At 37.8% G+C, this 12,794-nt stretch overlaps 2 protein-coding genes across 4 annotated transcripts in view; one reads left to right on the top strand and one right to left on the bottom strand.

Annotated features, from left to right (window-relative positions):
- LOC123684174 (vascular endothelial growth factor receptor 1-like) overlaps window positions 1–6,072 on the top strand; it is a 31,525-nt gene extending 25,453 nt beyond the window's left edge. For all 3 annotated transcript variants that reach the window (XM_045623334.1, XM_045623333.1, XM_045623332.1), the window contains exons 17-23: window positions 935–1,159; window positions 1,218–1,386; window positions 1,498–1,640; window positions 2,998–3,290; window positions 3,350–3,561; window positions 3,684–3,789; window positions 4,595–6,072. In XM_045623334.1, the coding sequence (XP_045479290.1) occupies window positions 935–1,159; window positions 1,218–1,386; window positions 1,498–1,640; window positions 2,998–3,290; window positions 3,350–3,561; window positions 3,684–3,789; window positions 4,595–5,143 (1,697 nt within the window). In that variant the 3' untranslated portion in view covers window positions 5,144–6,072. The remainder of the gene's footprint in view (window positions 1–934; window positions 1,160–1,217; window positions 1,387–1,497; window positions 1,641–2,997; window positions 3,291–3,349; window positions 3,562–3,683; window positions 3,790–4,594) is intronic.
- A 424-nt stretch (window positions 6,073–6,496) lies between these two features.
- Window positions 6,497–11,312, bottom strand: LOC123684155 (cyclic nucleotide-binding domain-containing protein 2-like). Its single transcript, XM_045623307.1, has 7 exons — window positions 11,152–11,312; window positions 10,915–11,100; window positions 10,503–10,607; window positions 9,893–10,148; window positions 8,394–8,832; window positions 7,216–7,297; window positions 6,497–7,032 (listed from the first exon to the last, which is right to left on the bottom strand). Exons 1-7 carry the CDS (start codon window positions 11,182–11,184, stop codon window positions 6,658–6,660), a joined length of 1,476 nt encoding a protein of 491 aa, XP_045479263.1. The 5' UTR covers window positions 11,185–11,312; the 3' UTR covers window positions 6,497–6,657.
- Between the last annotated feature and the right edge of the window lie 1,482 nt (window positions 11,313–12,794).

Here is a 12,794-nt window from a genome sequence, read left to right as displayed (position 1 = left end):
ATGTCCTCTGTTTCCTTTTTTATCCTTTCAATTCCTTCAATGAAAATTCATGCAAAAGAATGAAGATTATAATATAAATTTTGGAAAATTGAGGAAAGTTAATATAAAACCTGAAGGGTTCACCACACTTAAGACGATGAGAAAATGAGGATATTCATCTAGAGCTTCAGGCAAAAAAAGATCATATACGTTAATAATTTGCACAAATTTTCAAATATCTGCTTTTTTGTTAATTTTTGAAATTTATCTTTTTGTTCTAGTAAATTCATTCAAATGAAAAATCAACTGAGTTATTTTCATGATTTCCTAGCAGCTTATAAATTATGCCCACAATCAATGCTTCGCTTTATGTGCACATCAACAAATTTTTTCCATTGAATAATGCATTAGGCTAATTCTGTTTATATATTTTTTTCAAAAACTTTTTCATCTAATATTGAAGTAAACGACTCAATTATCAGCAATGAATATTTAGCTTTTCAACAGCAATAATGAACAATAATAACCAAAAACTACTCACATATTCAAACTGAAAAAAGTTTGAACTTAAATGGTACATATCCCACAAAGATTTTCTTAAATAAAGCGCTAATATTTCATCAGATGATCTTCACGTCAAAGAGTTCTCGAGAAAACAATTTTCTCAAAACTAATCCATATTCCAAGCTTTGGTATTACCAGTTCATTTTTACTGAATGACGTCAAGTAACTTGCTTCAGGCATTCTAAGAATCTTCAAAGTAATATAGGTGCAGCATTTATTCCTTAATCATCAATATTCATGATTAAGAATCGAGCGCAATCTTCAGAACAACATAATTGATTTAATTTATCTCTACCCTACAACCGAATATTATGATAAACCAGAATATATTAATTAATTCAGCAATTATAAAATTAATTTCTGAATTTTATTCGACTCATTTTTTTTTCAGGAAAACAATTAGGAGCTGGTGCATTCGGTGTGGTAATGAAAGGTGAAGCAAGGGGCATTTTAGAAGACGAAGCTGTCACCACAGTGGCTGTAAAAATGGTCAAACGAAATGCCGAACATACCTACGTCAAAGCACTAGCTTCAGAATTGAAAATTATGGTACATCTAGGGAAGCACCTCAATGTAGTGAATTTACTAGGTGCTTGCACAAAAAATGTTGCCAAAAGTAAGATAATTGGTTAGATCGAATTGGATATATCATTAAATATTTTTTTTCTTTGTAGGAGAACTTTTAGTGATAGTCGAATATTGCAAATTCGGAAATTTGCATAATTACCTTTATAGACATAGAGATAATTATATAAATCAAGTAGATCCTCAAACTGGCAGAATAGACTTTTCAATAGGTGCAGATATATTGGAGAGAAGCTATTCTTTAGCTAGCAGCAAAAGGTGAGAATTCGGAAAAACGTAACATGGTCAGTTTTTGGCACTTTCTCACAAATGAAAATTTGAAATATTGAAATTAATCTTTGTGAATACTGATTGTTTGTATGTTTTCAGTGCATATCCAATGAAATATGCAGCGCTCTCATTCAGAAGCAACAGTGGTAAATCCAATGTAGACAGTAGACGAGACAGTGAACTGTGTAATACAGCAAAGACAGAATCTACTATTGTTAGTATGACGCCCAATACAGACCAAAGTGAGTTTGAAACATCTCATCCAGAAAATTACATTCTTTGAATTTATATTTTTCATTATTTAAAAAACAACTAGCTGTTTTTGATTGAGCTTCATAATTGTTAGAATTAGAGTCACTACACATTGATTCTAAATATTTACAACTTTGCTGTTTATTTTTCGAAATTCAAGACTTAATTGTAAAAAACTGGTTATACATTTATGATTCAAAGTATTATCCATCGCTGGCCACTACTTTCTCCCATCTTTCGTGAAGAGTACGAATCCCGCGTTGAAAATACTGGTCATCTTTTGAAGCGATCCACGAATCTATCCAATTTTTACTTCTCCATAAGACCGGAAGTGCTGGTAAGCCAGGCCGTGTTCCATTGATCGAAACAATAGATAGTTCAAGGAATCAACGTCTGGAGAATACGGCGGGTTGGATAGGACTTTCCATTTCAACGTTTCCAAGTATGTCTTGACCACTTTCGCAACATGGGGTCGAGCATTGTCATGCAAAATCACTTTATCATTTCTCTCGTTGTATTGCGGACGTTTGTCTTTCAATACTTGGCTCAAACACATTAATTGAGTTCGATAACGATCGCCTGTGATTGTTTCAGTCGGTTTTAACAACTTATAATACGCTACGCCGAGCTGGTCCCACCAAATAATGGGCATGACCTTAGAACCGTGAATATTCGGTTTGGCCGTCGACGTGGAAGCATGGCCGAGATATCCCCATGATTTCGAGCCTAGCAAGCAGCTGTTCACAAGTAAACAAACGCCGTTCGACATCTCTGGGCTTCAACCCGTATGGCACCCAATTTCCTTGATTCTGAATCATTTCCATGACTTTCGAGCGTTTTAAATTGGCTTATTGCGTCACTCCCAATGATCCTGCCAATTTTTGTTGCGTTTGACACAAGTTTTGATCAAGTAATGCCTCCAATTCGCTCTTCCACCGCCATGCTGTTCTTCGATGTCAAAATTACCGTTTTTGAAGCGTTCGTCACGTTCTTTCGCTAATAACGGCCTCGCCAAAGGTATTTGAGAGCATTCAATAAGCCTCAGTCTTCATATTAAAGCAGAAAATTAAAACCTCCCGCAAATGATGAGAATTTGGATTGTAAACTGACATGTTTAATCGAGAATAATTTTATTGATGCAGACATAAATCGACTTATATTTCAATGGCATTATGTTTACACATACCTAAGCTTATTGTATAACATCTACGATCTATTTATTTCGACTACCACTTACCGCTACGGCCATCTATTGCAAAACTGCGGAAGCAAAGTTGTACACCTTATGTAATACTGTAGTGGTGTCACTTTAGAAATTTATGTGAAAATAATGATATCTGATTTCAGTTTCAGCTGAGGAAGGATTAACTTCCAATAGCGGCAATAATATTCAGCCCGAATGGCGTAGCAACTACAAAGCAGACTACAAAGGCACTGTGAGGCCTATAGCAACTAAAGATCTCCTAGCCTGGGCTTTCCAAGTGTCCAGAGGGATGGAATACCTCGCCTCAAGGAAAGTTCTCCACGGAGATCTAGCAGCCAGAAACATCCTTCTCACAGACGACAACGTGGTCAAGATTTGTGATTTTGGACTGGCCAAAAGCATGTACAAGAGTGATAATTATAAGAAGAATAGTGATGTAAGTGTAATTTTCACTAAAGTGTAGAAGGTTATTATAGATCTTTGGATCGTTTTTAGGGTCCCCTTCCAGTGAAATGGATGGCAGTTGAATCTATCAGAGATCGAGTTTTCTCCACACAATCCGATGTGTGGTCTTTTGGTATCGTTCTTTGGGAGTTCTTCTCTCTCGCTAGAACACCTTATCCAGGAATGGAAGCTGATGAAAGACTTTATGCCAAACTTGTTGAAGGCTACAGGATGGAATCGCCTGAGTTTGCAACAAAAGAAGCGTAAGTGTTACATCACGAGAATTATTTAAGTAAATACCAAATTTTCATCACAGGCCTGAACCTTGATCTTTTGATTATCATGATAGTAAGTTTTTTTTAATATAATATCTATGTTTCTCAAGGTATCGCCTGATGCTGGATTGCTGGTCTGCGAAACCAATGAATAGGCCGTCCTTCACAAAATTGGCAGAACGGCTTGGATCTATGCTTGAAGACAGTGTCAGAAAGGTAATTAAATTTATAGCTCCTCTGTATTATTTTTCTCTTGGGTTTAGGGTATTCGTTATAACTAATGCAGCTTCATCACAAATGACGTGTGCCGAAGGAAAATTAAAGAATTAGACAGAAATAATAGGGTCTTTTTAATCTTTTTTAACTCCTGGACATTCGGGAATCAAAGGAAACGAAGAGGAAAGAGAAATACTCCAGGGGATTCTACCAGGGATGGATCACCCCAAAATTATAATTTTCGGAACTACAATTCTACAAGATGCAAAAAATTTAGATTCCGCTAAGAAAATCCTCACTGGCTTCCTCATAAGGCACTGCCACTCTAGGAAGTACCTAATGATAATAGGATTATCAGAAACTGACGAATGCAGATTCTGTGGGGGCAGAATGCAAAGTCATTGCAAGCTTACGCAGAAAATGCTTTGAACGAGAAATTTATAGGAGTAAGGATGTAACCCTCTGGAAGTAATCCCAGATACTAGACACTGGAGTTCATTAGATCTCTGAAACTGGAAGACCAACTGTAGATGGTGCAGCTCCCATGGGAGCTACAATAGACTTTATGATAGTGGTGTAAAGTAACCTTTTAACAGGATTCAGTACTTCATTCATTCTGAGGTTGTGTCATAGTTTGGATGTTTTTTTCATTGAATAATTGTTTATATTTGGGAAAATTATAGATATGGGTCTAGGTCTGAAAAACCACAATAAAAACAAAAAGTTTCAACTTCTTCCTTGTCTGAGTTGAAGATATTTAAGTTAATGCAGTTAATTATGCTTATTTAAACAATGTTTTTTGCAGCATTACATCGATCTCAACGACCCGTACCTGATGATGAACACCCAGCGTCTAGAAAATGGACAAGATGACTATCTAGCGATGGTCAGTCCACCCAACTTCGAAAACCTGTCATCTCCCCAGCACTACGTCAACGAACTAGAGCAATCCTCTGGGTATTTGAGCATGAAGAGTCCGACCATCTTCAGCCCAAGACCAGGAGAAGAACATGTGTTTACTTTCGAAGCCAAAAGAAGAAACAGTCACGACAATGACGAAAATTCGCCAGAACTTGCCCCAATGTTAGAGAATGGGAGAACTCCCTGCACAAGCCCAGTACCTTACAGTTTTGCCAACCCTTCATATCACCTGCCACCAAACATATGTGACGATTCAATGCGTAGTGACAAAGACATTGTTAAGTCATCTGATAATTATGTTAATATGCCCCAGAATAAAAGTCTGGTGAAAGAAAAGACTGACGGTCATCCCAATATAAAAGTGGATGAGGATACCAAAGATGTCCACTATGTCAACAGTAGTAGTAGAGACTGGGAAACCATTATAGTTTGAGTGTTGCTATGTACCTGATGGAATCGAATCCTTTGTGATAATAGTTAAAATGCTGCGTGGCACTTTAAGATTTTATCGGTCTTGCAGTATTTTTTCTAATTAACTTTGGACTTTTACCAATTAGGATTAGTCCACCTAACAAACTCTTGAAAGACTTAAATGTTCTCAATTCTGTACTGTATTTATCTCTAGAAGGAAGCTTGGAAGATCATACTTTGAGTTCATTCAAATCCTTAATCATATTGAGATTCAGTGCTCAGTGAAAACAGCGGCGCATCCAAGAATTGAGTCCAAGGGGCTAAGTGATGGTAATATGGCGAACGATAAGAAATTATGTTCCTTTTTCAAAAACTGTCAGAACTATTCTATCGTTTTTCTCTAGTTTATGCCAAATATATTACTTTCAGTACAAATTGAAAATATTTTCCTGGCAGGGTGTATGCATATTATAACCCCTTGTGGATGCGCCTCTGGTATATGAGACAGAATCCTGTCATATTACACAAGTGAGTGTGAGAGATTTGTAGAACACTAACTGACAGTTATGTGTTATTTGTAGATATTACGAGCGATATCAACAAAAATTCTTCGTAAAATGCTTTAAGAATCATTTCCTGATATTTTATGAAATTTGAAGAATCTGCTTATATTTATAACTATTAGTGTTTTGCAGGAAATTTTTATACGTAGAATAAGATGAAATTTATCTTATATTGCCTCTTATTATTCCTATTGGAAAAAAAAACTAGGTAAATCTTTCGAGGAAATCGAAATTTTTTTTGACTCCTGTTGAAGTTGAAAAGATTTTATCTTTCTGCAAATCAACGAATGCATGATCGAAATATGCCATAAAGTTCATTTTGACATTCATTTTTAGTCTATATGTCAACATTGTATGTACAAATTTATAATTATAATATTTTTCTGAATTTGTCCCCCTTTTTTTCACCTCTTGCAGTTAAACACTTCCACTAATTTTTTATGGTCCAAAATTTTTGAAGAAAAAATGGTACGCCACAGAGATATTTCCCTACTTTCAACTAAAAATCGGGCAACTCGACCCACCCCTGTTTAGCGACGCCACTGCTTTTATTGATTCGACATATATACACACATCGTCAAAAGTCTGGGCGCCTCCTATCAACTCTTTAGATTTTTCCTCATTTTTCCTATTTTGTCTCATCTTGCAAAAAGCAAAGAGTAACAAACAAAGATTTTCTATAAAAAAATATATTGCGGTTGAAATAGAAGAAAATATTCATCTGATTTCCAAAACATAAAATCTTTATTTCTTGAGAAACCTAGGGGGCAAAGACATTTGAAGATGTGTTTATTTCTAATGAAACACTCACACCTCATATATTCATTATTTAATTGGATTATATGTTGGATAACCAATATTTAGCCGAAGACATCTTATAACCTAATAAAATTCATCCTCATACTTCCTATAAATGACTTGCACGTCATTTTAGAACCCTAACCAAGTCGAATTCTGTGAAGAGCATAGCAGTCTAGCTATGGACATATTTCTTTTTCTTCCTTTCGGCACATTCGTAATAGGTCATATCTTCCTGCATTCGAATGCTGTATGGAACATTGTGAATGTTGTTCAGGTTTACCTTCTTGCAGTTGGAAAGTATTTCGTCCACCAGACCCCTCTTATAGGAATGCCACTTTTTCTGTTGAATGAAATCGTGAAAAATCGATCTTGTGTCCGGCAATCTCTGATTCAGAAATTGTCTTATATGAGTCCAGATCTCTTTGTTCTTCTGTATCAACCAGTAGCGTGGTATCAGGAGTATCTTGGTTTTTTTCGAAGTTATAATGAAGCGTCTAATGAAGTTCTCGCCAATGTTGAATGTAGCTAGGGAGTTGAACGTCCCCACCTGGGAATATGTTATTTCATTATCAAGGGGTCTTTATGAACCACTACATCATCAGAGTTGGCTGTGGGTTATTGTTTAGTTTGCTTCTCATTGCTCATTGAGGGTCCACTAGATATTCTTATGACAAACAACAATATTCCAACTGCCACCACCAGCAACAATTTGGAAAAATTTTCAGCTTACCCTTATGAAGTGTGTCTTGATTGATTTCGTAACAACTTCGAGGCGAGATTTCATTGGATCAGTGAAAGATACATACTTGCTCCTAGAAAATAAGGAATTTTTCACACAGTGAATTATTTGAGCTGGTACAAATTGATTTTTGACCACAATCAAATGTGTGGTAATACTTTAGATGTCAGGAATCTTTTTAGGCTAGCCCATATAAAATAGTCCAGCCGAATCAAACTGTTGAAAGGAGAAAAGTTATTAAAGGCTATGAAAGTTGATATTGATCCTACAATCGCAATGTACTTTGGTATTGAGATTTACTCAGTATAGAATGAGTGAAGCTTCCACTATGCAAGAAGAGAATGAATCGGCCATCAAACTACAATCTAGTTGTTTCAAGACTGCTTGAAATGTTTGATGTCTCTCAGTTCCAAAGCATCTGCCATCGTTAAGATTAAGCTTGATTGAGGAGGTTCCGTTTCACTGCGACCTAATGGTCTATTACTCTATTGTGTCTCCCAATCCCTATTCTCGTCATAACATAACTATAGCTCGCCTTCCAGTTCCAGAGTTCCAATGAACCCCAGTATCTGGGATGGCTTCAAGGAGGCTATTCCTCACTTCTACAAGTTTCTTGTCCAAAGCAGATTTTGCGTTGGCCAGTGATGGCGAGGCATTTCATCACCAGGTGATTCGGAAATTCTTCTTCCTCCCCACAAAATCTGCACTCGTAATTTTCTGCTAGATCCATTCTCATGGGGTGTTTCCTAAGGCGACAATGCCGTATGAGGAATCCAGTGAGGAGGTGTGGTATATTCTTGCTTAAATCCAGATACTCCTTGGATATCGCAATGTCAAAGTTGCAAAGTTACTTCTTGGATTGGCCAGAATGTTTCTCTTTCGATTTTTTCCTTCTCCTGAAAATCTTTCTTGTAGGTACATTTGTCTATACCACAGAAAGGTTCCGGGCCGATGGAAGTAGTTAGTGCTCATTTTCTAGCAAGTATGTTGGCCTCTCATCTGTCGTCGTTACAACTGATCACTACACGACTGAGTCTACTAGTGATTAAGCTCAAAATTATTGAAGGGATATCCTTCTTATTTAGAGTGAAGGAAACGTTTATGAATAACCGAATACTTTTTTGTAAAGCATATGCTTATTATTCATCATTATATATTGGATTACTTACTGATTCTTGTGTAGATTTTCATCAGACAATGACAGCTCCGACAGTTGACGTTCGTTTAAAAGTTGCGTTGAAGCTTCGCCGAATTTATCCCTTTCGCCAGAAGTAAGGTGATCATCGATACTGCTCAGTAGTTTATACGACTTCTTACAGCCCACCTCTGTCACTTCCATATCCATGTATTCGACTAGATGACACTGACCCTCGATTATAAAATACACATATCTCTTATCGCCCATATCCTCCCCAAGAACAAGTTCTTCAACGCCGTATATCTTGACCTTAGAAAGGATGCAGCAATCCCTTAGGGTCATTTCATCCCATGAGCTGAAATAGGTGAACATCGACATACATCGGCGAATTTCGTCCCATTCGGCCATCACCGAAGATTTCAACACGGAGTCGAAGTCTTCTTTATGTAGCACCAGCATCTCACAATGATCTATTAGAAGGAGGGGCATTATTATTATTTGAACTGGGGTCGTTGTGGTTCGGTGAGCCTTCCGGGAACTGCGACCCTGTAGATCTTTTGTTCTCTACCCTACTCATTCATGGAAACCCAAGGAGGTCGTCAATGACGTTAATAAAACTGACAACCTCCTTGGGGGCCTTGGCCGTTACCTCTCTGGTATCCAGGACCGACTTACCGATATGAATGGTTTTTAAACCAGCCAGCTCTGGCACTTGCATACCATGTGTTCGGCTGTTTCTGCTTCCGATCCACAGAGCCTGAAAATCTCATCTGCTGACTTTCCCATGCGGTACAAATGATGTTTGTACCGACAGTGCCCCGTTAGCAGTCCCACCATCACCCGAAGCTCGGCTCGTGACAGCTTCAAGAGCTTCTTGGCGTAGGTAGGTTAAATCGTCACGAATATCTTTGCCTGAGCAAGTCCAGGAGTGTTAGTCCAGTGGATTATCCTGTTATTCAACTCCCATAGCTGAACTGCAGCTTGATATTGGTCTTTTCCTAGCCCACAGAAAGGCTCAGGTCCAGCAGGTGTTAACCTTGATGCACTTTTTGTAAGTTCATCAGCTTTTTCATTTCCTTCAACCCCACAGTGCCCTGGTACCCATAGCAGAGTCACTTCATTGCCTCTGGGCAGTTGTTTCATTAAAACATTTGACCGTATCATCAAGGATTAGTTATTTATTTGGCCAGTCTTTCTCAAGCTAAATGGCGTAGGTGCGCCCTCTATCTAAGGATGTTGGTGTTTCTTCCGGAGGAGATCGCTGGTGGACTAATCAGTTGGACTATCCAGCGATCTCTGCCCAAGACACACCCTCTCACACCATCGTAGAGAGGTGGCTCTGCTCCAATTCGGGGATTCTTTATGAACCCACCGATGCCTCGCTAGAGAGTGACGCAAAGCCAGCAACGCCACCTCTCGAGCATGCAGTCACTACATTAATAATTGCACGGATAAAGTTCCACGAGCGGCAAGTTTTTGAATAAACGAGTATTAGAATGAACCTTCTGTATGTCTATGTGGTTTCCTCACCTGAAGTTACGACAGTAGCAGTTCTTTTGACACCGTGCAACAAGGAAACCTCCCCAAACATAGACCCAGCTTCTCTTGTTCCAACTTCTTGAGTGACCCATTCACTCAATACTGAATCGAAGACTGTTTTGTAAACGACCACCTCACCGGAAAGGAGAAAAAACAGCGCTTTTGCATCATCATCCTGTCTGACGATGGTCCTCTTAGGGGGTATATATCGAAAATACGTAACCTCTGCCAATTGCTCCTTCACACTCTGTCGAAAAATTCAGAATTATGCTGATTAAACGTTAATATACAGGTTTTTTCGTGAATATCGGGTCATACAAAAGAGGTCAATTGATCAAACTGATGTGTAGGCATACAGCGTGACCCATTTTGAAATATCCACTGAAATGACTCCTTGGGAAGATTCTGGATCCAAAAATGTTTCACATGAAATTTTCTTAGTCTTCAGGGGGACCCTGTAGATTTTTTGAAAAGTGAATATACATTTTTCTTTGTAGAATGAAAATCGTGACACCTGTTTACAAGATAAGTGAGGCATTTCATACTAAAAACTCGCTCTGTATGCAAAACTTAAAAAAAAAATTGGGCATTAAGGACTCACATTCGGATACCTTCGGAAGCACTTCAACCCACCCAAAACTCGGTGTAACTTTTTTTTCTCCTCCTCAGTTCGTCGATCCTTCGGAGTGCTCATAATTCGTTTTTGCTAAATTAACAGAAAAAAAATTTCGTTATTTCTGCTTCAACTTTTAATTTATTGATTATTCTTCATTCTAATTCACTTTCTTGCATACTCGGGATTCGAGACTGTTCAATTTTTCGCTGTTACCTTTTGTCTAATACCCTTTTCGTTATTTATTATACATACATTGTTATTCATTTTGATCAGCTAACATCAACTTTGGTACTGTTAATTTTGTGTCGTTATACATCTTTTGTCATTTATTTTATTATTTTCTTTAATTAATTTTATTTTATTCATTGAGAAATTATCATGTAACTATTGAACTTACCTCTATTGTAAAATTGCTTTTCTTTTTCGATTTTTGAGTCAAAAGTCTTATATTTCTCATAACGTTCTCTCCTAATTTCATATCTGAGAAGTCCTCCAGCCAAAATTGATTTGCCAGAGCTAACCTAGCAGTTGCCCTGAATCTCTTTCGTGCCCTTACAGCTCTTGCTGCTTTTTCTTCGGGAGTCTACGAAAAATCTTTTTGGAAAGAATCTCTTAAATTAATAAACTGACTTACCATCATTTGAGTTTTGGACTTTGCCTTGACCATGGTGATATAGATAATACACCACTACCAAAAATAAAATTGAAGCGAACAGAATAAAATAGGGAAAAAATCTAAAACGTTTTCACAAAGAAGTGAATTTCTGCTCGTTACATCTGTCAAAACCACAAATCAAATGATAATTTCGATAGTTTTGTAATGATTGATATTCTATGATTCAATCCTTGATTGAGATGGAATTGCTTCACATGGCTACCTCTAAATAAAGAAATAATAATAATAATAATAATAATAATAACTCCTGCCCACCGCAGATTCCAGGAGCTCCCTGACCCAGGAAGCTGAAACCTGTCGAAGGGTCCCTGTCCAGGGTAACGGACGAAGCCGTGTGGAAAGCAGAACAAGAATTTTTCCACCGTAGCTCTGCGGATCGTAAAAAGCGATCAAAGGTCGTCTCCCCCACGACACGGAGGAACCCATGAATGATGGTGAATTTGAGGAATAGGAATATAGAGCCGCTGCCTGAGGTTCGTCAGGGCGTGTCTGGAGCTGGCGCTGGACATGACAGTATGCGAGACGTCGGTGACAGAGTGCTAAGGAGACGGGCGTCTGTCGAACAAAATGCTACGCCTCCACAATCTCAACATTCTAGGAGAAGAATAACACGAGTTTCTCCGACCGCTGAAGATGCTGCGCAGGATCCCCAACCAGCACTCACCCAAGCAGGTCTACCAAGAAGACGCATGAAATGGACAAGTTCGATAAATGAAACGATCATGCGCATATATTATGAAGTGACTAATATGGAAAAGGATAAAATAGGCTACCGGCAAAAATTATTTGCAGAATTCCACAGAAACTATCCCGAACTCCAAGTTTCTGAGCAAAGAGTAGCCGACCAATACCGGGTCATATTGAGAAATAAAATTGTACCCGATAATAATAATAATAATTTTTTTACCTGACGTTTGGCTTACTACTGCGTAAAGCATCTTCGAAGGTTTCTAGGTCGTATATTATTACTGATTTACGCCAATGTGAACTTTACCAGTCACAAGATTTTGTATATTCACACCATCTGATCAATTTTATCTTTTCCACTTCTTGAAACTTGTCCCAGTTTTTGTATCGGTTTGTAAGTTGATTCTATGTTATGTCTTCTGAGAAGTTTGCCTATTTTGTCGGTAACTGAATATACAAGATGGTCCAACGAAAACTCAACTTGATGGGTCCAAGCGATTTTCCACTTTTTCATTTTAAAGCCAGAAAATTGACGTGTTAAGTTTTCTTTGGACTATACTGTATAAGAAGCAAGTATGCTTCTCTTTGGAATCATTTCTGATCACCTTTTTCGGTTTTTGATGACGTGGTCTTAATACTCGTTTAATTTCTCTCTAGCTGTAATACCATTGAGTAAGAAGGCTTACTCAAGGGATTCAATTCTACCTGGAGGTATCACTGGTACTATCCAGTGTCTTGATCACTTTCTCTTTTGGTTGTGGATGCAGATATATTTGTGAGTTGATTTGCCTGAGACCCATGTGTCCTAGTTTATCGTTACCAAGATGTCCAAAAATGGAAGAGCACTATATCTTTCAATTTCATTGGTGAATTGATACTTGAAAATGTTCTTCACCGTGACACCAAATGACAAA

Source organism: Harmonia axyridis, chromosome 7, assembly GCF_914767665.1.
Source record: "Harmonia axyridis chromosome 7, icHarAxyr1.1, whole genome shotgun sequence".
In the NCBI taxonomy this organism is placed as follows: Eukaryota; Metazoa; Arthropoda; class Insecta; order Coleoptera; family Coccinellidae; genus Harmonia; species Harmonia axyridis.
This window is presented reverse-complemented; position numbering and strand designations above follow the sequence as displayed.

Excerpts from the sequence above, each read along its gene's own strand:
- LOC123684155 (XM_045623307.1), bottom strand. The coding sequence starts at position 11,184 with ATGGTCAAGGCAAAGTCCAAAACTCAAATGATG. Across the intron at positions 11,101-11,151 it reads AGTCCAAAACTCAAATGATG|ACTCCCGAAGAAAAAGCAGC; the intron begins GTAAGTCAGTTT and ends GATTTTTCGTAG. Across the intron at positions 7,298-8,393 it reads GAAAATCTACACAAGAATCA|GAGCAAGTATGTATCTTTCA; the intron begins GTAAGTAATCCA and ends CTTATTTTCTAG.